General features: G+C 40.4%; 1 protein-coding gene across 1 annotated transcript in view; it reads left to right on the forward strand.

Annotated features, from left to right (window-relative positions):
• The window catches only part of pgap1 (post-GPI attachment to proteins inositol deacylase 1), a 70893-nt gene extending 54282 nt beyond the window's left edge, over positions 1–16611 (forward strand). The window contains exons 15-26 of the mRNA XM_060937282.1: positions 1094–1167; positions 1335–1386; positions 1503–1569; positions 1670–1775; positions 1873–1911; positions 2087–2271; positions 2469–2699; positions 3151–3286; positions 3392–3442; positions 11743–11957; positions 12118–12222; positions 15300–16611. Of these exons, the coding sequence (XP_060793265.1) occupies positions 1094–1167; positions 1335–1386; positions 1503–1569; positions 1670–1775; positions 1873–1911; positions 2087–2271; positions 2469–2699; positions 3151–3286; positions 3392–3442; positions 11743–11957; positions 12118–12222; positions 15300–15441 (1403 nt within the window). The 3' untranslated portion in view covers positions 15442–16611. The remainder of the gene's footprint in view (positions 1–1093; positions 1168–1334; positions 1387–1502; positions 1570–1669; positions 1776–1872; positions 1912–2086; positions 2272–2468; positions 2700–3150; positions 3287–3391; positions 3443–11742; positions 11958–12117; positions 12223–15299) is intronic.
• The last annotated feature ends 4641 nt before the right edge of the window (positions 16612–21252 follow it).

The raw sequence follows: 21252 nt of genomic DNA on the forward strand, positions 1-21252 counted from the left end.
ATAACAGAGATTACTACACAGGCTCAGGAACACTTCTAAAAATGATTGTTGTTAAACACAGTTCATCACTGCATCTACTATGCAAAGTGAAAGCCAAATATCAACAACATCCAAAAATGCTGCCAAATTCTCTGGGCCTGAGCTTATCTGAGATGGACTGAGGCAAAGTGGAAAAGTGTGCTGTTGTCTGGTGAGTCCACATTTCAAATTGTTTTTGGAAATCATGGACATTGTGTCCTCTGGGCTAAAGAGGAAAAGGACCATTTAGATTGTTACCAGGGCAAAGTTCAAAAGCCAGCATCTGTGATGGTATGGGGGTGTGTTAGTGCCCATGGCAGGAGTAACTTGCACATCTGTGAAGGCTCCATTAATGCTGAAAGGTACATACAGGTTTTAGAGCAACATATACTGCCATCCAGACTATCTTTTTCAGGGATATCCCTGCTTATTCTAGCAAGATAACACCAAACCACATTCTGAACGTGTTACAACAGCATGGCTTCATAGTAAAAGAGTCCAGGTGCTAAACTGGCCTGCCTGCCTCTCATTGAAAATATGTGGCACATTATGAAGCTCAATTTAGAACAATGGAGATTGCGGACTATTGAGCATCTGAAGTCGTATATCGAGCAAGAATTCAACAATAAGTGTCCTCAGTTCCCAAACACTTCCTGAGTGTTGTTAAAAGAAAAGGTGATGTAAAACATTCATGCATTCTAAAACTGGAAGTCTGTCTTTTTGTTGGAAAATTATTTCTTCACTGCCAAAATTCATATACCCTTCTGATTACAGGAGAATGTATCTAATGTTTCTTATTCTCTGTGATAAACAAATATGCAAGTTATAAAAGCACTTGGACAAAAATAAGATTTTAAAAACAATTTTTAATTAATCTTGTGTGAAATTAGCAGAGTCAGGCTTGGCATTTCCTCCTGTCAGTTATTACTAATAAACAGGCTTTCTGTTGGAAAAGTAGCAGTAGTCAAGCAAAAGGTCAGAATCTTCTTTGCTATTCTTAAAAAGCAGAAACATCAGCAATATTTGTAATAGTGATGGATTGATTTGTATAAATAATGGCATGGATTTTTGGCAGGCTTGACAGTCAGTGATGTCACCATTAACTCATCTGGGCTACTGCACACACTACAACTGCAACACTTTCACCAGGTAAAGCTCAGCCTACTTGTTTCCTTTTAACTACCATATAGTTATGAAAATTGCTGGATTCCTTTTGGGCCACTAATAAGTCTCTCTAAATCAAATGGTGCTTGGCACCCTTAATCACTGCATGTACTTGTAATCTGTAATGACCTGTAATGTTGTTCAACCAACAGGTTTATCAGGCCTTTAAAATCACAGTAAGCAGCCAATGCAAGCTCACCAAAGGTAAACTGATAAATGGAACTTTCCATTTAAATCCAAGTCATGGTACCTGACAGCAGTTTAATCTGACTGTATCAAACACGTGATGGTTTTTTTTTCCCCTTTTTTTGCCCCCATAGAAAGGTTGTCCAGCATCTACAGATTAAAGGTGCCATGGTTTCGAGAAGATTCCTTTGTCACTGCAGGGTATTTGAGCAAAGCCAGTTGTATCACTTTTTTGTCTTCCTGTTTTTACCTGGTACATATTCTACTTCCTTGTTGTTCTCATAAAATTTGTCATTTCTAGCATTCCCTCAGCCACAGAGATGAATGGCATGCTGCACACCAGTCGCCAAGACAACACCTCAAGTGTCCTATTACAGCTCCACACTGCCCCCAACTGCCAGTACAAGGTCATTTCCCATAAGCCATTGGTGCCCACATAGGATTTCTTTTTTTACACATTTAGTTCACAGTGAGTGACTAACATAGTGTCTGATCTCTCTGCAGATTTCAGTCCGTACATCCTTCCATAAAGTGCTTGGACAGGTACGCCCACTACAATTACACACAACTGCTCCGTTCTTCCGACCTTCCGGTTCACATAATGCCGTCTCTCTCTTTCAGAAATTTCAATGATTCCACAAATAACCCACCTGATCGATTAGGTTGATTTCAGTTAATTGATGAAATTGACATTTGAGAGGATTTTCTGGTTCCTCAGATCCTGCGTTTCTGTGGACCTGCGTTGCCTGTGTATGTGGCTGTGGCTTTGCTGCTCGCTTTAAAGAGTCATCTGTCTTCTGTCCTGCGAATGGGTCGAGCCATGAATACAAGAGATGCTGTAGCTAAAAGTTTACAGCTCCACAAACTAGAGCCTCCTGTCCTGCTGCTGCACCTGTTCCTCAGGTGAGTTCACTGTCTGTCGGTTAGCTCCGATTGGCTTGAACACTAGTTTTATCATCCACCTTTTTTTAATCTCTTTTGTTAGTCTTTTGTGTCATTCATTTTATCAGTGATTTTTTTTTTCTTGTATTGGTTGCATTTATTTTATGTTCTATATTTGCTTGGTTTGTTCTATATTTGCTTGTTTCTTTTTCTCTCAGACAGAACTGGTTTCAGGAAGGCTGGTCTTCTCTAGGTCTTCCTGCAGTAGACCTCTTGCTTCTAACCCCATTGGAAGACCTATCCCATGATGTAGTGGGGCCTGGGCAGGACTGGCCCCGTCTTGTTTCCCCACTGCTGTGCATTCTGGGTGCTGCAGTGGCATTCTGGGGAAGTGCTCTTCTCAGCATATCTTTACGGACCTTGTCTTTCCTCTTGGCTCCACTGCACAGGTAAATGACCAACAGTTCAGCAGTGAAGGAATAGAAATAAAGCAAAAATTCAGCAACCTCAAGCAACTTACTGTTCATGATATTTACTTCAGGTTAGTCAACATGTATGTTAGGTGAAGATATGAACCCTGAGTGAAGTCCTGGCTGTTAAAAGCAGTTAAAGTGCATACAGTGGTGCTTGAAAGTTTGTGAACCCTTTAGAATTTTCTATATTTCTGCATAAATATGACCTAAAACATCAGATTTTCACACAAGTCCTAAAAGTAGATAAAGAGAACCCAGTTAAACAAATGAGACAAAAATATTATACTTGGTCATTTATTTATTGAGGAAAATGATCCAATATTACATTGGATCATTTTCTTCAGTGATCCAGTGTGAGTGGCAAAAGTATGTGAACCTTTACTTTCAGTATTGTAAACTTAACTGAATTGTGGCATTTCTGCTGCAGGCCTTCAGTCTCTCGCTACTGTGGCACCCTTCATCTTCCTGCTCAGATTCTCCTCATCCTCAGTCTAGCTGCACTGAGCAGAGTCACCTGCGGAGCCCTGTCAGTCACTGCCAGCTTTCTGCTTCACCTCTACAGGGTAAATGGAGCTCCATAGCATTTAAAGACTACATTTAGTATTTTTTTTTCTTAGTGTTCTTGTACTCTGTGTTTTAAATCTGGGTCATTGTGCGTTATTTTCTAGGTTCTCCGATTACAGATGACCGAGAGGTCCTTAAGTCACATGCTGAACCTGGTAAGTGCTTGAACTCACATGAGGGGTAGGTGGTGACTTAGTTAACTATTCCTGTTTAAAATGCAAATTCCAGTGCATGCTGTACTAACCCGCAGCAGAGCCTTAGCTTGATGATATGCCTAGCCTTTGACCTAGTGAACAAGCCTGAAGATGTGTTTTTGATGGAGACTACAAAGCACTTCTGTAAGTCACTCTGCATAAGGGCATCTGCTAAAAGCTGTAAATGCAAAAACCTTTGTTTCAGTGTTCTCTACAAAAGCACCCCTGATGCATATATGAAAGCCTAAAAGCTAATCAAATGGATAAACTTTCTTAACTTGCAGGTAACATGTTTGCCATGTAAAAAGAGACATATACGGTATCATGTGGTTGTACAACTTGGTTGAATTTTGGTGATTTAAAAGCATGACTTTTTTGGGGGGAGGGGAGGGAGGAGGGTTGGGTTTTTTTGTTTGTTTGTTTGTTTGTTTTTTGCTTGTTTGGGGGTTTTTTTTTTTTGGTCTGTTTATATGGGCTGGAGCGCTACAGAGATGGGAATGTTTTTTTTTATAGCAGATATTTTACTCTCTCTTCGTATATACAGTGAAACCTCGATATTAAGACCACCATTGGGACCAGGTCGAAGTGGTCTTAATATTGAGGTGGTCTTAACGCTTTACCCCTTAATGATGACATATGTGTCAGATAACGGAATCCAGGGACACATGTCCGCCTGGGGGCATTTTGAGTTATTGACTGATTCAGAAAGTACAGTTTCTAAGCTTTCCAATGATGCCTTCCATGTGGAGATCTGACAATATTTGAAGAATGTGTGGCCTTTTGAAAGTGCATACCTCTTAAAACAGAAAAGGGAGAAAATCACCCTCAAAGTTTTCCATCTCAGTTACTCTGGGTGCAGGGCGGGCACATAATGGTGCTCATCTGCATGACATTAAGGAAAGCCCTACCCCCTACTAGCTAGCACGATGCTACTTTCATGTAAACAAAGATCACCACGTCAATTTTCCTTCCATGCAAAGTATGCCCAAAACAATTATGAAGTACAAAAATATGTCCTAAAGTATACTTTAATGTTTTGTGGTTGAAAAATTACTCACACCGTTAGGAAGATAGCACGATGATGGCACAACTAACACAACGCTAGTTTCATGTAACCAAACCACAACACACTCCGTTACATGCAAAAATAACCACACAGCCTTAGATTAATAAACTTGCCCCATCAGAAAGAGAAACGTTGCCTTGCACACACCAATGCCTCCGATGGAATGTAGTCCTAGAACACTTCCTTTTGGTTGTGTTTTTTTTGCTAGAAATGGTTATCTCCGATGTAAATACCGTGTGTCTGTTTGCTTTGCGGTGTTTCAGCTCCTCTGTGCTCTGTTTAGCTTGCTCATTCCATAGTGAAATTACATGCCTGTATGCAGCTTAAGTAGCCACGAGCTCAGCTCGTATCATACAGCTGATTCACGAAAAAAAAACAAAAGACTTAAATCACCATGTGAATGGCCCATATGGTAATTTACCCACACCCCCCAGCAGGCTACAGTCCTGACAAAAACGAAACAATTTGCAACAAAAAATATATGCTTTTCCAACAAAACAATCTATTATCTGAAATACTGATTGCATTCTTCAAGATCTCAACTTGCACATGATGGAAAAAAACGAAAATCACAAATTTCGGAAAAAAAATGCTTCTTTTGCGATTATCTCGGATTCGTTTCGGCCAACATGCGTCCCTGGATTCGGAGAGGTGTTACATATGACGACCCCATGTATATCCCTTAATGACGACATATGACAACCCCGTGTATATCCCATAATGACGACATATGATGCCTTGTCCAAAACCTTGTCTTTAGACTTTTTTTTTCTTGTAGATATGTTCTATTGTAAATATGTTCTAAGGGTGAACAGTATATACATATACAAGGGTGGCTGTAGCAACTGCTTTAAGGGGTAAAGAGTTAATATTGAGTTGGCAAGATATAATGACAGTTGCTGAGCTGTTGCATAGCAACGTGCATGCATGATGTTCTTAATACTGTTGTATTACATGTAATAAATTTATGAACTAGTTTATTGTATTTCATTGATAAATGATTAAATCAACAAGCTAAATTTAAACAAAAGTATAGCGTGTGCGGTTTGTGTGTCTAGCAAGTACAAATGTACATGTAATACAACATGTAAAAAACAATATAACTAAGTTTTCATTTAAACTTTTTATAAACTTGTAATAGAATTAATCATAATTAAAACCATACCATTTTCAAATGTAAACCATACAGCAAACTTACACAAGTCATTGAAACAAGAAATTGAAATCTCGTTCTGAATACTCCTTTCATAATTAGGCCACACCAATTTAATTAGTTGGTTCTCGGAATCGCTGCTTGAAAAAAATGCAAAATAAAAAAAAAAATCGAAATCAAACTCCCTCCGACAGAAAAGGTCACGTGACGTGAGGTCACGTGATGCCGAAAACCAATCAAATCGCCCCTTTCACTTTAGATAAAGACTTGTGGAAGAAACATGCCTGTGGAGGGGAATCCTACAAAGCCTGTGTTTGTGATTTGTTAGGATATTCAGCGAACAGAAGCGTAAAATCTTTGACAGGTATGTTGAAATTCTGTTTACTGGTTTGCCTGTATTGTTTGGTCTATTTCCACCGCTAATTTTACCATCAGAGCATTTTTTTTTTTTTAAATTTTATTTTTATTTCGCTCGCTCGCTTCATATTTTTCCTGAAAAAATCCGAGAACCAACTAATTAAATTGGTGTGGCCTTATGACACTTTTTTAACAACTTGAACTTTTTCTATTTAAATCGATCTACTAAAGCTCACTTCACACCTCGTTGCATAGATTACCTGCATTTTGCCAATTCCAAACTTTTCTGCTAGCTGACGCTGACTTTTACCCGCACTTTCGTTAATCAGATCAATTTTTTCTTTCCAAGGCAAGTTTATTTATATAGCACATTTTCATACACAGTGGCAGTTCAATGTGCTTTACAGAAGTAAAAGCAAAACAGTAAACAATAGAGAATAAAATTACATAAAATAAATGGGAAAAATTATAATAAGAATTAAACAATAGTAGAAATAAAATAATAAAATGAAGTAGAAGTTCAAATAGGGGGAGGAAAAAAAACAGCAGAATAAAATAGAATAAAAGTTAAGTAAAATTTGAAACATGCAGAAACTGTAAAAGTACAGATTATAAAAACATGTATAGAAGACAATATTATTTAACAAAAAGCATCTGAAAACAGCTTGGTCTTTAACCTAGATTTGAAGCTGCCAACAGCAGGAGCATTTTTGATGTCCTCTGGGAGTTGGTTCCATAGCTGCACTGCATAGTAGCTAAAAGCTGCTTCACCAACAGGTTTTAATAGTAAATTTTTCTGTTGCGATCTGGTAGATCTGATTAGGTTAGGCTGCTGCAACATATCAGAAAGGTAACTGGGCCCTGTACCATTTAGAGATTTGTACACCAGCAGCAATGCTTTAAAGTCAATTCTGTAGCTTACTGGAAGCCAGTGAAGGGACCTTAGAATTGGAGTAATGTGCTCTGTTCTTTTTTGTTCGTGTGAGAACCCTAGCCGCTGCATTTTGCACCAGCTGAAGTCGTTTGATGGTCTTTTTTGGCAGGCCTGTGAAAAGGCCATTGCAGTAATCAACCCTACTAGAGATGAAAGTAGGGTTTCAAAGACAACTCATTAAGTTTTCTACTCATTGTCGTACAAGTCAATCTTAATTTTGCGGCATAACGTAAAAAATTTGACGGCATGACGTAAACCAGATGTCGTGAAAGCTCTTGTGCCCTGTGTTTTGACACGATGGGGGGGGGGGGCACCCGTATTTTCGAGGTTTAATTACATTGATTTTTGATGGGTGGGACCAAAATTAATGGCCGTAATACGCAATATTGAGGTGGTTGCATTATTGAAGGCCGTGACCAATGAAATATATAAGCAAGCAATCGGGACCATGAAAAACTGTTTAATTTTGAGGTGGTCGTAATTTTGAAGTGGTCGTAACATGAGGTTTCACTGTATCATCAGATGGCCAACTCAGTGTCGTGCAGCCATGCCCTTGTCTCTGGTCCTAAATCGAAGAGGCCAGCTTCTGAGGGTGGGCTGTATAGGGGACAGCCGATGATTGATTGATTGATTATGTGCTTGGCAATCTGTTCAGGTTCGCCACACTCGCATGCCGCACTGTCCGATAGGCCCCACTTCTTCAGAGATGACTTGAAGCGGCCGACCCCAGTACTTAGACGGTTCAGCGAGGTCGCAGGTGCTGTGGCAGGTCTTCTCCTTTTACACCGCCTCCTGGGTCCCTGATGTATTGTTGTATGCGGGAGGGCCCAGCTATCTCCCACATCTGTTTCCAGGATGCTGCCAGCCAGGCGTCTCTGGACAAATCTTCAGGGATAGACTAGCATCTCTTGTGCTGCCTTGTTGTAGGGATGGCGAGACTTGAGCCTGCCTGGTGGAGCCGGTGTTATTGTGGCTTTGTGCAGGATGTGCCAGTTGTACTTCCGGGCTTTTCTTGCCAGGGTGAGGGTAGCTGCATCCTGTTGGAGACTGGCCGGGGTGATTCCAGCAAGGACTGGCAGGTGGGACACAGGGATCTGTGAACTGTTACTATCCGGAGGGTGCTGTTGATGGCAGTATCTACCTTATTCACGTGTGGACTTCTGCTCAAGGTGGGGGCACAGTATTTGGCTATGGGTAGGACAAGGGCTTGCGTGGATATGTGAAGGGTCTGGGGGGGAAGCTCCCCAAGTTGAACCTGCCAGACGGCGGATGAGCGAGAACCTTGCTGTTACCTTGGCCTTCACTTCATCCAGGTGTTGCTTATAGGACAGTGTCCAATCCAAGCATACACCGAGGTACTTGGGGGCTTGCTGAAACTCCAGGCGGTTGTTGCCAACATACACGTCCAGTTCTCTTCTTGCTTCCCGATTGTTGAGATGGTATGCGGCAGACATTGTCTTGCCCATGCTGAGCTGAAGGTGCCACTTCTGGAGGTAGTCTGCCAGGATGCCCATGTCTCGGTTGAGACCATCTTCCATCGCCTTCCATATTGGGCGTTGAAGCATGATGGCCAAATCATCCGCATAGCTGTACTTGGTAGATATTATATCCGGCAGGTCGTGAATGTAGACACTGAACAACATTGGTGAAAGGACAGAGCCTTGCGGGACACCGTTCTTCAGCCTTCGGAGCCTGCTGGTCTGGCCATCGCTGGTCTGTAGGATGAAGCTACGGTTCAATAGGATCTCCATGATGAACTTCATCATGTGCCGGTCTGAGATTGTCCTCAGCAGTTTCAAATGTAGTCCACGGTGCCACACAGTATCATAGGCGGCTGTCAGGTCCAGGAATACTACTCCAGCTTTCTTGTTATCCTGAAAGCTGCCTTTGATGTCCTGAGTAAGTAGGGTTACCTGATCCACTGTTGACCTGCCTTGGCGGAAGCCAGCTTGTTCCGGTGGGAGTTGTGGGTCCACTACTGGCTCAATGCGGCTGTGAATCAGTCTCTCCAGGATCTTATATGGGACACAGAGCAGAGAGATGGGCCTGTGGGACTTTGGATCTTCAGCTGGTTTATTCGGCTTTGGCAAGGCTATGACGGAAGCACGGCGCCAGGTCTTTGGAAGCTTGGACCTCCAGAAGCATGCTGAGAAGAATGAGCTTAGCCAGCAAGATGTTCTTTCACTTTGGTGTATGACAAACTCTGGGTGGATATTGTCTCGACCTGGTGACTTCCCTGGCTTCAGTTTGTTAATTGCTGCACTTAGTTCAGCTGCTGTGAAGTCTCCTGAAAGGTTGGCATCGACACTGGCTGCCCTGGAGAGAGACGATACCTCACGCGAGATCAGTCGTGTGAAGTTTTTGTGTGAATCTGGGAAGCGGCCATTTTTCAGGAGCTGGGAAGCAATGGCATCTGCTGTCACTTGATACCTGCAAGGTGTTGTTTTTCTCCCGGAGGGCAGGTTGATGGTCTGCCACGCCTTCCGGCTAGAGTAATATTTTACTGAGGCTGCTGGAATGTGAGGTGAACCTGACTAAATATTGCAAAAGTCAGAGCTCAGACTTAATTCCACAGAGACCGACAGACATGGCATTAACTCTTGATCCATTTATTAATTTGATGTGTATTTTTGGTCAGTGATTAGTTGAAATGGGTTTTCAAAGCAGGACTTTATGGAAAAGTGGCCAGCCATTTGAAATTCCCTTTGGAATTTGCTAAAAGCTGTGTTGGAGACTCGGTAGCATGTCAAATATTTTGGCCTTGGGACAAATACTCATGTTTAACTGAAACCCGTCACTGCTCATCCTCACAGTGAAGCGTGGTGGTAGCACCATGTCGAGCATTACTCTTCACCTCTTAGTTGCTTCTCTGACTAATGTCCTCCTTACACACTCAGTGTTTTGGCCTGCTCTAGGCAGAGGCCGGTTGTTTGACATTTATTTCCCTTTTTATTAATGGATATAATGGTGTTCTTCAGGATGTTCAAAGCTTGGGATGTTCTTTCATTACCAAACCCTAATTGCATTAAGGGGTTGTTACATGGGCCATGACCCTCTTTCCTCCACTGTTCATTTCAGTGACAGACAAACCGGTACATGAGTAAAGCAAAGCAGTAGGCTGTCAGGCAAGTGAGCTCAATCTCTAGCCCACCCCGGCATCATGTGTGCCTAAGAAAAGTTGTCTTCAAGTTGACAATCAGCTTTGGCCAAAGACCAATTCTATTTTTTTTTAATACACTGAAGACATTTGTCTTTGAGATCATTTCCTGATATTCCTATATGCATGTAAAACAACTTAAAACCTTTTTTTTTTTTTTAAAGATTTTTTTTGGGCTTTTTTTTTCACCTTTATTGGATAGGACAGTGTAGAGACAGGAAATGAGTGGGAGAGAGAGACGGGGAGGGATCGGGAAATGACCTTGGGCCGGAATCGAACCCGGGTCCCCGGATTTATGGTATGGCGCCTTATCCACCTGAGCCACGACGCCCCAACTTAAAACCTTTTGTGTGAACTCACCCTTTTTTTTTTTTTCAAGGGATCACAATTATTGGAACATGTGATAGGTGTTTCTTGTTGCCCATGTGTGCCCTATTAGATTGATTGATTGATTGATTGATTGATTGATTGATTGATTGAACAATTAATAACCTCTGAATGTCAACCCAGGGCTCAGCCCAAAAGTAGAGTGTATGAAGAAAGAAGAAGAAACCTTTATTCGTCACATGCACACTTCAAGCACAGTGAAATTCATCCTCTGCATTTAACCCATCTGAAGCAGTGAGCATGCGTGCACACCCAGAGCAGTGGGCAGCCCAGAGCGCCTGGGGAGCAGTCAGGGGTTCGGTACCTTGCTCACGGGCACCTCAGCCCAAGGCCGCCCCACATCAACCTAACTGCATGTCTTTGGATTGTGGGGGAAACCAGAGCACCCGGAGGAAACCCACACAGACACGTGGAGAACATGCAAACTCCACACAGAAAAGCCCTCGCCGGCCGCTGGGTTTGAACCCGGAACCTTCTTGCTGTGAGGCGACCATGCTAACCACTACACCACCGTGCCACCTTGCCGTGCTGCCTATGAAGCTTGTATTTGTTATTAAAAAGGATGTCAACATGAAGACCAGAGAGCTGTCTATGGAAGAAAATAATTGGTCGATTAACCTCTACCAAAGTAATGAAAAGGCCAAAGTGAGGAGAAAGCAAAGATCTGATCATGATCCAAAACACAGAAGCTCATCAGTCAAGCACAATGGAGATAGTGTCATGGCTTGGGCATGTATAGCAGCTTCTGGAAAGGGCTCAGTAATCTTTATTGATGATGTAACTTACGATTGGAGCAGCAGAATGAATTCAGAAGTCTACAGAAACATTCTGTCTGACAATTTACAGAGAAATGCATCCAATCTAATTGGGAAAAATTTAGTCATGCAACAAGACAATGAGCCAAAACACACTGCCAACACAACAAAGGGAAAAAGTGAAAAGAAAACTGGGCAGTCTGTTGCCGAAGGTGCCATGTTCTAAGATGTTGAAAAGATCTAGATGTAAATATCAGGAAGTGAAAGCTGAGATTCTGATCAATCATCCCATATTCATTTTTTGATCTCAAATCCAAATAGCTAAACAAAAGAATTGACCTTGCTGTTCCAGTACTTTCAGAGGGAAATGTATATGCAGATGTGGTCTTGGGGGACTTTGTGGGATTTCATTACCTTCTCTAATTATTATTATTATTATTTGTTCTTATCAGGCACCACAGAGCATGCAGCAGAACACAGAGAACAGCTGCAGCACAAGCGAAGGCCAGAGGAAGCATAACGAATGTAATGGCACCCCGCTCCTATCCGAGTCAGCACTTCAGGAGGTCAGAGATGACCTGCAGCTTCACCTGAACGTGTCTGCACTGCTTACTCTACCTGTGATGCTCAGCGCTCCCTCACTCATCTACTGGAGCCGAAACTTCAGGTAATTTCCACATACTTTGATAAAACGGCCAAATAAGCCCCCGTTTGCTCTGTACAGAATCTGTGCACTTCACTATATCTCTGAATTCCTGTACCAGTGAGAACCTCATTGTCATTATGAAGAACCTCCCCCCTCTGTCTGGCACACTTCTTGTTTACAGATATTCAGCTCATCTGGATCCAGACCCATTCTGGCCACACACGTTGCCTCTGCTCGTTGCCTCTGTGCTACTCATCAACTGCAACACACTCACTCTGAGACACAGGTGAGCATTTTAGCAAAATGAATGTCTTTATAGAGAGATGGGGGGAATAATTTCTGTCAAGGAATATACTTGAAGTACTGTATTAGCAAGTATTTCAGATCGATCTTGAAAAAGTGCCAATTAAAGAATGATATGCAACAGATATAATAGTTTACGAGAATTGATCATTATGAAATTAGTTTGAATTGAGTTTCTCCAGGGCTGTACATTTATCCACTTTGAATGATCAAAATTTTGGCTCTCTGACACGTCAGGAGCTGTGTTGTTGATAAGCTAACTGGCTGACATTAGAGACTGGATTTTATCACCATACGTTACATCACAAAATCCTGTTATTATATTCAGTGTCTGAGTGCAGAGTGTATTTTACTGAGTGATTTTATTCACGGGTTGAGTCTTTCTTTTGTTTGTTTGTCTCTTTGTCTGTTTGATTTGACATGATGATTCATTTATTAGGGGTCCAAGCACAGAAGGTGGTGGATCCCTATTTTCTTTGCTAGAATTCTTCTCCTTCTTTGTCTCCATAAACATCAAAATTGGAAACGTCTTGAACCTTACACTGCCACCCTGTTGTCATTAACACCAGAATAACACTCCAGTCAATTTCAGTGAGTGGAAGGAAAAGTCTGGAGACATGATCTTCACAGTGGAAGAGTTTGATTTGCAGAAAGTTTTCCATATGGAGAAATACAGGAGTGTAGTCAGAGTTCTGATTCAGCCTCATCATGCAATTTGTCTCCTTTCCTGTCTAACTAAAAGTGTGAAAGCTCATCAATATATAACAAGTTTTTAGGTCATTTGTGATAATGTGTTCAGAGAGACTTCGCTCAATGTATGATAAAAGGGCCTTCACCTGATAGCATGTGCTACTTATCCATCTCCTTATGTACATTTATGTCTACTTATGACAAGGCTCATCAGGTCAGAACACGCATGCGTGCTGCAGGTCAGAACACACTGGTACACATTAACAGATAGTAAGCATAAGAGAAAGTAAAGGAAAATTTAAATAATTCCACAATCCCATTCCTCTTCTAAACATTCAAACTAGCCTGTCCATACACACACACACACACACACACACACTATTTTGGCACTTCGCAGGTGCATCTCACAATCCCAGTATTTATTCAGTAAATGTGTTTCTATACCACTGTCTCAGAATTTAGTTTCAGAATTTTACAACCCCAATTCTAAAAAAAAAAAAATTGGGACGCTGTGTAAAACGTAAATAAAAACAGAATGCGATGATTTGCAAATCTCATAAACCCATATATTTTTCACAATAGAACATAGACAACGTATCAAATATTTAAACTGAGAAAATTTACCATTTTAAGAAACAAAATAAGGTAATTTTGAATTTGATGGCAGCAGCAACACATCTCAAAGTCGGGACTGGGCCATGTTTACTGCTGTGTAGCATCCCCTCTTCTTTTAACAACAGTCCATAAACATCTGGGAACTGAGCAGACCAGTTGCTGGAGTTTTGGGAGAGGAATGTTGTCCCCTTGCCTGATCTAGGACTCTAGCTGCTCAACAGTCCTGGTTCTTCTTTGTCATATTTTTTGTTTCATGATGCGCCAAATGTTTTCAATTGGTGAAAGGTCTGGACTGCAGGCAGGCCAGTTCAGCACCCGTACTCTTCTACTACGAAGCCATGCTGTTGTAATAGATGCAGTATGCAGTTTAGCATTGTCTTAATGAAATATGCAAGGCCTTCCTGGAAAAAGATGTAATCTGGATGGGAGCATATATTGCTCTAAAACCTGTATATTCAGCATTGATTGTGCCTTTCCAGATGTGGAAGCTGCCCATGCCATAGGCACTAATGCACCCCCGTACCATTAGAGATGCAGGCTTTTGAACTGAGCGCTGATGACAAGGCAGATGGTCCCTCTCCTCTTTAGTACGGTGGACGCGGCATCCATGGTTTCCAAAAAGAATTTCAAATTTTGATTCATCTGACCACAGAACAGTTTTCCACTTCACCTCAGTCCATTTTAAATGAGCTTTGGCCCAGAAAAGACAGCAGTGTTTCTGGATCATGTTCACATATGGCTTCTTCTTTGCATGATAGAGCTTGAACCTGCGTTTATGGATGGCACAGCATACTGTATTCACAGACAATGATTCTTGGAAGTGTTCCTGAGCCCATGCAGTGATTTTCCATTACAGAATCATGCCTGCTTTTAATGCAGTGCCGCCTGAGGGCCCGAAGATCACGGGCATCCAATATTGATTGTCCCTTGCGTACAGAGATTCTTCCAGATTCTCAGAATCTTATTATATTATGTATTGTAGATGATGAGATATTCAAAGTCTTTGCAATTTTACGTTGAGTAACATTATTTCAAAATTGTTACACAATTTGTAGACGCAGTTTTTCACAGATTCGTGAAAAACTGCGTCTACAAGAGGCAGTCTTTCAGATCTTTTCTGAGAGACTCTGCCTCTCTAATATGCTGTTTTTATACCCAATCATGCTAATTGCCTGTTGCAAATTAACCAAATTAGTTGCAAAATGTTCTTCCAGCTGTTTCTTTTTAGTACCACTTACTTTTCCAGCCTTTTGTTGCCCCATCCCAACTTTTTTGAGATGTGTTGCTGCCTTCAAAGTGAGCTAATATTTTTCATGAACTAGTAAAATGTCTCAGTTTAAACATTTGATATGTTATCTGTTCTATTGTGAAAAAACAATGGGTTTATGAGATTTTGCAAATCATTACATTCTGTTTTTATTTACATTTTACAGTGTCCCAAATTTTTTGGAATTGGGGTTGTACAAGCACATTTTTAGTGTGTTTTTAGTGTTTTTTCTAATGACTGAAATAAAGCTAATAATAGATATTTCCAGTTTATAATGTTAGCTGAAATAAGAGAAATGAAAACTTCCCTACTGTTAACTTTGTTTATGGATTTTGCATTTCAGGAAAGCATTAATTCAGACCTCATATCTGTATTTCAGATAAACTTTTGAGGTACATAGGTCAAAGATCATAAGAATATGGTGAACATGGATGTGTTTAATTGGTGGTTGTTCTTTGATCGTGTGTGTGTTTTCCTGTTTCTTGCAGTAAGCTGATGCTGTGGCCGACCTCACGCCTGCTGCTTCCTCTCAGTGTAGCCATGTTGACCTTTTCTACTCTTCATCTGTATCGGGTCACTCACTTCCTGTCTGTCGCTCTGATGCTGTTGGCGGCTTCCTGTTACCTTTGATCTCAACCCTCCAGACAAGACCTAAGCAGCCTTAACATGTCCTTGCATTGGCGGTTCATCTATCAGTGATTCCACTGGATTTAAATCATGTGATTGGTCATGTGACATCATACTGCTGAACAGGGTAACGGAGTCCCACACAGACTCAAGCTGTCTCTATTTATTAACACTTTCCCTTTAGGGTTCTGCTTTCCATCCATATACATATAGTCATAACAGTTGACCAGCACTAGGCTCAACTTATTCTGCCTTTGTGTTTCTTTGCTTCTGGTTGCGTCTAGCCTTAAATCATTTTAGAAACCAGTATTTGATTACTTGTTTAGGTCACTGGTGTGTCTCTTACCGAGCACATCATCATGTTACACAGCACCCCGGAATCACATTCACCCACTTGGTGGCAGTGCGTTCTTTTATTATTTGACAGTTCAAAATGTGAAACTTGGAGACAAGCACAATGGCCTTCTTCATGCAACAAATCCTACTACAACATGCCTTTTCTTTCCATGAAAAACATTTTGACCAAAAAAATACATTTTCAGTTTCTCCAAATTTACCTCAAATGTCGTTAATCAGCCTGGACATGTGTTTTGTGATGTTTTGCCCTGGAGCTATGATCTGAATGTGGCTAACACAGGACACTTGGAGAGACACTTTTTTTTTTTTTCTTTCTTTTTTTTTTTTCTTTAACGCCTGTGTCCAGTTCTTCACAGCAGTCATGCAGTCTCACGTATCATTTATAAACACAAACAGAACTTCACCATGTAGCTGAACACTGGGAGGCGGAAAAAGCGTTTCAGAAAAGCAGAATCTTTTCATTCAGTTTCTTCTTAGGAACACTTTTTTTTTTTTTTTGGCCCAGAAGTGATGCATTTGCAAAATGTAATTCCCTAAAGTAATGTATCCCAATTATTGGGCATATTTCTGGAAGTATTTGGACCCTTGTAGCTCAAGCACAAAACTAAAGAACCAAACTTGACCAAATGATTTGGCGTAAATGGAGAGAATTTTTTTATGGACCCCACTTTTCACTGCTCACTGTTAATTTCACGGTCACTTTGCTATTTCTTCTGCAGTGTAAGATTTTAATATGGAGTATATAAAAGAGCCTGTACTATTTAGGGAAGGACCTTTGTTCATTCATGATGGTGTCTATAAACACCGATCAGCCATAACATTAAAACCACTGAGAGATGAAGTGAATAACATTGATTATCTCATTACAATGGCACCAGTCAATGGGTGGGATATATTAGGCAGCAAGAGAACAGTCAATTCTTGAAGTTGATGATGTGTTGGAAGCAGGAAAAATGGGCAAGTGTAAGGATTTGAGCGACTTTGACAAGGGCCAAATTGTGATGGCTAGATGGCTGGGTGTGAACATCTCCAAAGTGGCACATCTTGTGGGGTGTTCCCAGTATGCAGTGGTTAGCACACCGACCAAAAGTGGTCCAAGGAAGGACAACCGGTGAACTGGCAACAGGGTCATGGGTGTCAAAGGCTCATTGATTCGCATGGGGCACGAAGGCTAGCCCATATGGTCCAGTCCCAGAGAAGAGCTACTGTAACACAAACTGCTGAAAAAGTTAATGGTGGCTAAAACAGAAAGGTGTCTGCATTAACTTTTTCAGCAGTTTGTGCTACAGTGCTTGGACCCTTTTAATTGTGCTTCTGTGCAATTTGGCCCTTGTCAAAGTTGCTGAGATCATGACACTTGCCCATTTTTCCTGCTTCCAACACATCACCTTCAAGAACTGACTGCTCTCTTGCCACCTAATATATCCCACCCCTCAACAGGTGCTATTGTAATGAGATAATCAGTGTTATTCACTTCACCTGTCAGTGGTTTTAATGTAATGGCTGATTGGTGTATGTGCCTGTGTTGAAGTCAGATATATTTAAAGCCTTCTTCATGCTTTAGAGTGTGTCCAAAGCAATGTTGTAGTAAATGTGTCTGTAGGGCTCTCAGTGTGCTTGTTTTCTCTTGGACTCCCACTGCACTATTTCTTCTGTCCCTGGGTGTTTAGAATCAGCATACACCAAATCATCCCACTCACTCCTCCAATCAGATCAATTAGATTGAGATCCAGTGCCTTTCTTCATGCCCTGTTCACTAATAAGGACAGATCAATGATTGTCAATCAGACCAGCGTTCATGAAATAGAACGTAGGACCAAGTTCCCAAAAACCCACTCCTGAAGAATGACATGCTGGTGTGTCGCCTGCACTGTGAATGTAGTGTGTGTGTGTGAGTGAGTCGATGGTCTGGATGCTGAGCAGTGTTACCGTGTACTTTCTTCTTTTATGTGGTGAAATCTAAATGCAAGCAGCTTTCTTTTTCTAGCAATTTTTTTCCTAGAGGTTTTGTATAGAATGTGGATTTTTTTTTTTTAATTTTTTAAATTGGTACATACTGTAACATGCTGTGATTGTGAGATTGTGATGTATTTCTACACCATCAGATCTCACCCTGGCAAAAAGTCACCAAGAATAAAAAGTACACAATTTCACCGTTACCCAAGAAAATGTAGTCAATCAGCTGAGATGCTTCTGATTTTGGTGTCTGTGTGTGGGTGTGTGTGTTCAGTGTTGCAATGAGACTAAGAGCCTAATATAAGTAATAAGTCTGCTTCAAAACACCCAAGTCTCACACACATGCTGATGTGGATGAGCACACAGTGCAACTTCAGTAAACATGAACAAAACCTCACCGTGTAGTGAAACTCATCCAGGACATGGTGGAAAAAAACGAGTCTGGTATCCTCGAAGCTCTGTTTCCCAAACCTTGAATGTGGATGATACGTTCTTTAAAACTAAATGTTTCCAGTTTTATTATAACTTGTTTAAAACTAAAGGAGTAAACATCAGCCATGTCTCCTCTAATTGACTACATTCTCAAGGAGAAATTATGTAAATTCAGACTCTTCCTTTAATAATTTTTTGCGCTGTGCTCACTAAAATGAGCTGCTGTGTGTGGAAACACATCCTGCTCTTGTGTAAGAGGAAGTGTGTACACTTGTGCTCTTGTGGCTCGACCACAAATTAATTTGTCTCCAATGTAAAAAGGAATGGTTCGCGAATTAAACAGCTAGCAAGATGTTTTATTCTGTTGCTGCTTGGTAAGGACCAAGGTTCTTACCGGCATTTTAGTGTTGATATGTTAGTGTCATTAAACAGCTGGCGCAGTATGTCATGTAGGAAGGGTATATAGTCAGGAATTTAAGCTATAAGCTTTCTCATCTGAAACAGATGAAGGAAGTAGAAGTAATTAGTGTGTATAGAGAATAGTTTGTTTATTTATTACTGACTTGACTCGCAGCTCACTGCCTCATGAGCCAAACCACTGTGGCAAAGCAAATGACATTTGAGTGGACAAAACCGGCCAAGCAGGCAACTTCATCTAACTCTATTAACCTGAATGCAAAAGTTGGTTTTGGGTTGGTTTGTTTTGTTGTTTTGTTGTTGTTTTTTTTTTTTTTTAAATTAGCTGATTTGTGGTAGATATTGCATTCATTTAAAATACTCTGATGTATTATTGGGTTTTATTCTTAGTTATACTTTCTTTACACCACATTTGGGGATTTTTTTTTTTTGGGGGGGGTGTTTTGATATTGACTTGATCACACCATGTACCTTGTGTTTACAGGACAGTTGTAATGTTTTAATGAACAAATTGGATACAGGAAAACTTTTTGAAAGTGAGTTGCTTTTCTTGATAGAATAATATTTTGCATTAAGAGACAGTGAAAAGCAGGGTGTTAAAGCTGTATCTGTATATACAAGTACACAATATTGTCCATGACCTGAAAATGAACGCTTTATTTGTATTTATTATTATTATTATTATTATTATTATTATTATCTTTGTTGTTGTTGTCCACAAATGAAACACTCTTTAAGCTGCAGCACTTGTGATTATCATTGTCTTAATGCAGTGACTAAACCTTTAATTATTTATTAGCCAAGAACACTTAATGCACCACTGTTAATTGATGTGATCTTGTAAAATGCTGTCAATGACAGAATAATAATTATACATTAGCAGTTTTTTTTGTGTTTGTTTGTTTGTTTTCTAGTAAAGGATTTGCTATTTAGTTTTTAGGGTCTTTCCACCTTTTGTTTTTGTTTCATTTTAATGCCAATATCTTGATTTTAATGTCATGCAGGGCTCGACATTAACTTTTTAATCCACTCGTCTAGTCGGACAAGCAGTAAGATTTTTCACTTGTCCTGACCATAACCTTTTTATTACTATGTATTTACTAGTTCAGTGAAAGGAAAGTGGTTAACACAGTTTATCAAAAAGCAGGTATAGTTATGATAATCATTATTCTTTAATGATTTATAATTTTTCAATAAAGCTCAAACTTTAACTGTAACAATAAACAAAAACTATTCAAATCCCCATTATGGTGCATGTGTTATAACCCATTGCCTGAGCTGCAGTTTTAAGTGTTGGACTCACCCAAATTGCAAACTTCTGGAGAAAAATAAAGTTAAATCTTGATGAAAATTTAACTTGTCCAGTCGGACAGGCAGATGCGGATTTGACTTGTCCGGACCAAACGTTTGGTTGCCCAGGACAGTTAGATTGCTCTTAATGTCGAGTCCTGGAGTGTACGATCAAACAAAGTAGATGTTCAAAATATCATGTAGTTTATCAAGTTTAAGGTTACTGAAGATTGTTGCCAAGGTCAAGTGACCAAGAGAACTTTGTTCATTCTCAGGATATAAAATGTGTTGTGGAGCTGTGTGATGGCTTTTAATGTTTTTATATACATGATGTATGTACAGTATAAACTACATGTTTTAACTAATGTTTACATGAAATTTGTGAGAACTGTTGAAAAAAAATAAAATGGTGATGGGAGTTTTTCGTTTAGATTTCATTTGTCTCTTGTTCAATTCCTCAACCTGATGAACCTTTCTGGAAAATAATGTCCGATTTCCTTGTTTGTCTCTGCCTTAGTTTAGTGCTTTTCATGTTGATAATAGCGGGATTGTTATTTACTGTTTAGCTCAACTTTTGTAAACTTTTGTAAACACATTTCTAAGGAGCATTGCTGTTATAAAATGGACAGCTGTATTATTCCTTTCTTCTAGCCTTCATTTATGTGTCTATTCTTTGTTTGCAACCACGTGACCAAAACTTGTGTGTAATATATATATATATAGTCTCTCTCTCTCTCTCTCTCTCTCTCTCTCTCTCTCTCTCTATATATATATATATATATATATATATATATATATATATATATATATATATATAGACACACGTGATAAACATATACACACACACATAGATAGATAATATATGTGTGTGTATACAGTGTGTGTGTGTGTATGTATGTATATATATATATATATATATATATATATATATATATATATATATATATATATATATATGACAAACAGATCCTGGCTAACCAACCAGACATAGTGGTGGTGGACAAAGAGCAGAAGAGGGTGGTGGTGATAGATGTGGCGATCCCAGCTGATGCCAACATCAGGAAGAAGGAACATGAGAAACTTGAGAAGTATCAAGGGTTGAAAGAGCAGCTGGAATGGATGTGGAAGGTCAAGGGTTGCGTGGTCGCCGTGGTAGTGGGGGCACTTGGGGCAGTAACCCCCAAACTGGGAGAGTGGCTCCAGCAAATCCCAGGAACAACATCTGAAGCCTCAGTCCAGAAGAGCGCAGTCCTAGGAACATCGAAGATACTGCGCAGAACCCTCAAACTCCCAGGCCTCTGGTAGAGGACCCGAGCTTGAGGATGACATGGATACCACCCCCCCGCCGGGGGTGAGAAGGAG

This window comes from Neoarius graeffei, chromosome 13 (genome assembly GCF_027579695.1).
Source record: "Neoarius graeffei isolate fNeoGra1 chromosome 13, fNeoGra1.pri, whole genome shotgun sequence".
Classification (NCBI taxonomy): Eukaryota; Metazoa; Chordata; class Actinopteri; order Siluriformes; family Ariidae; genus Neoarius; species Neoarius graeffei.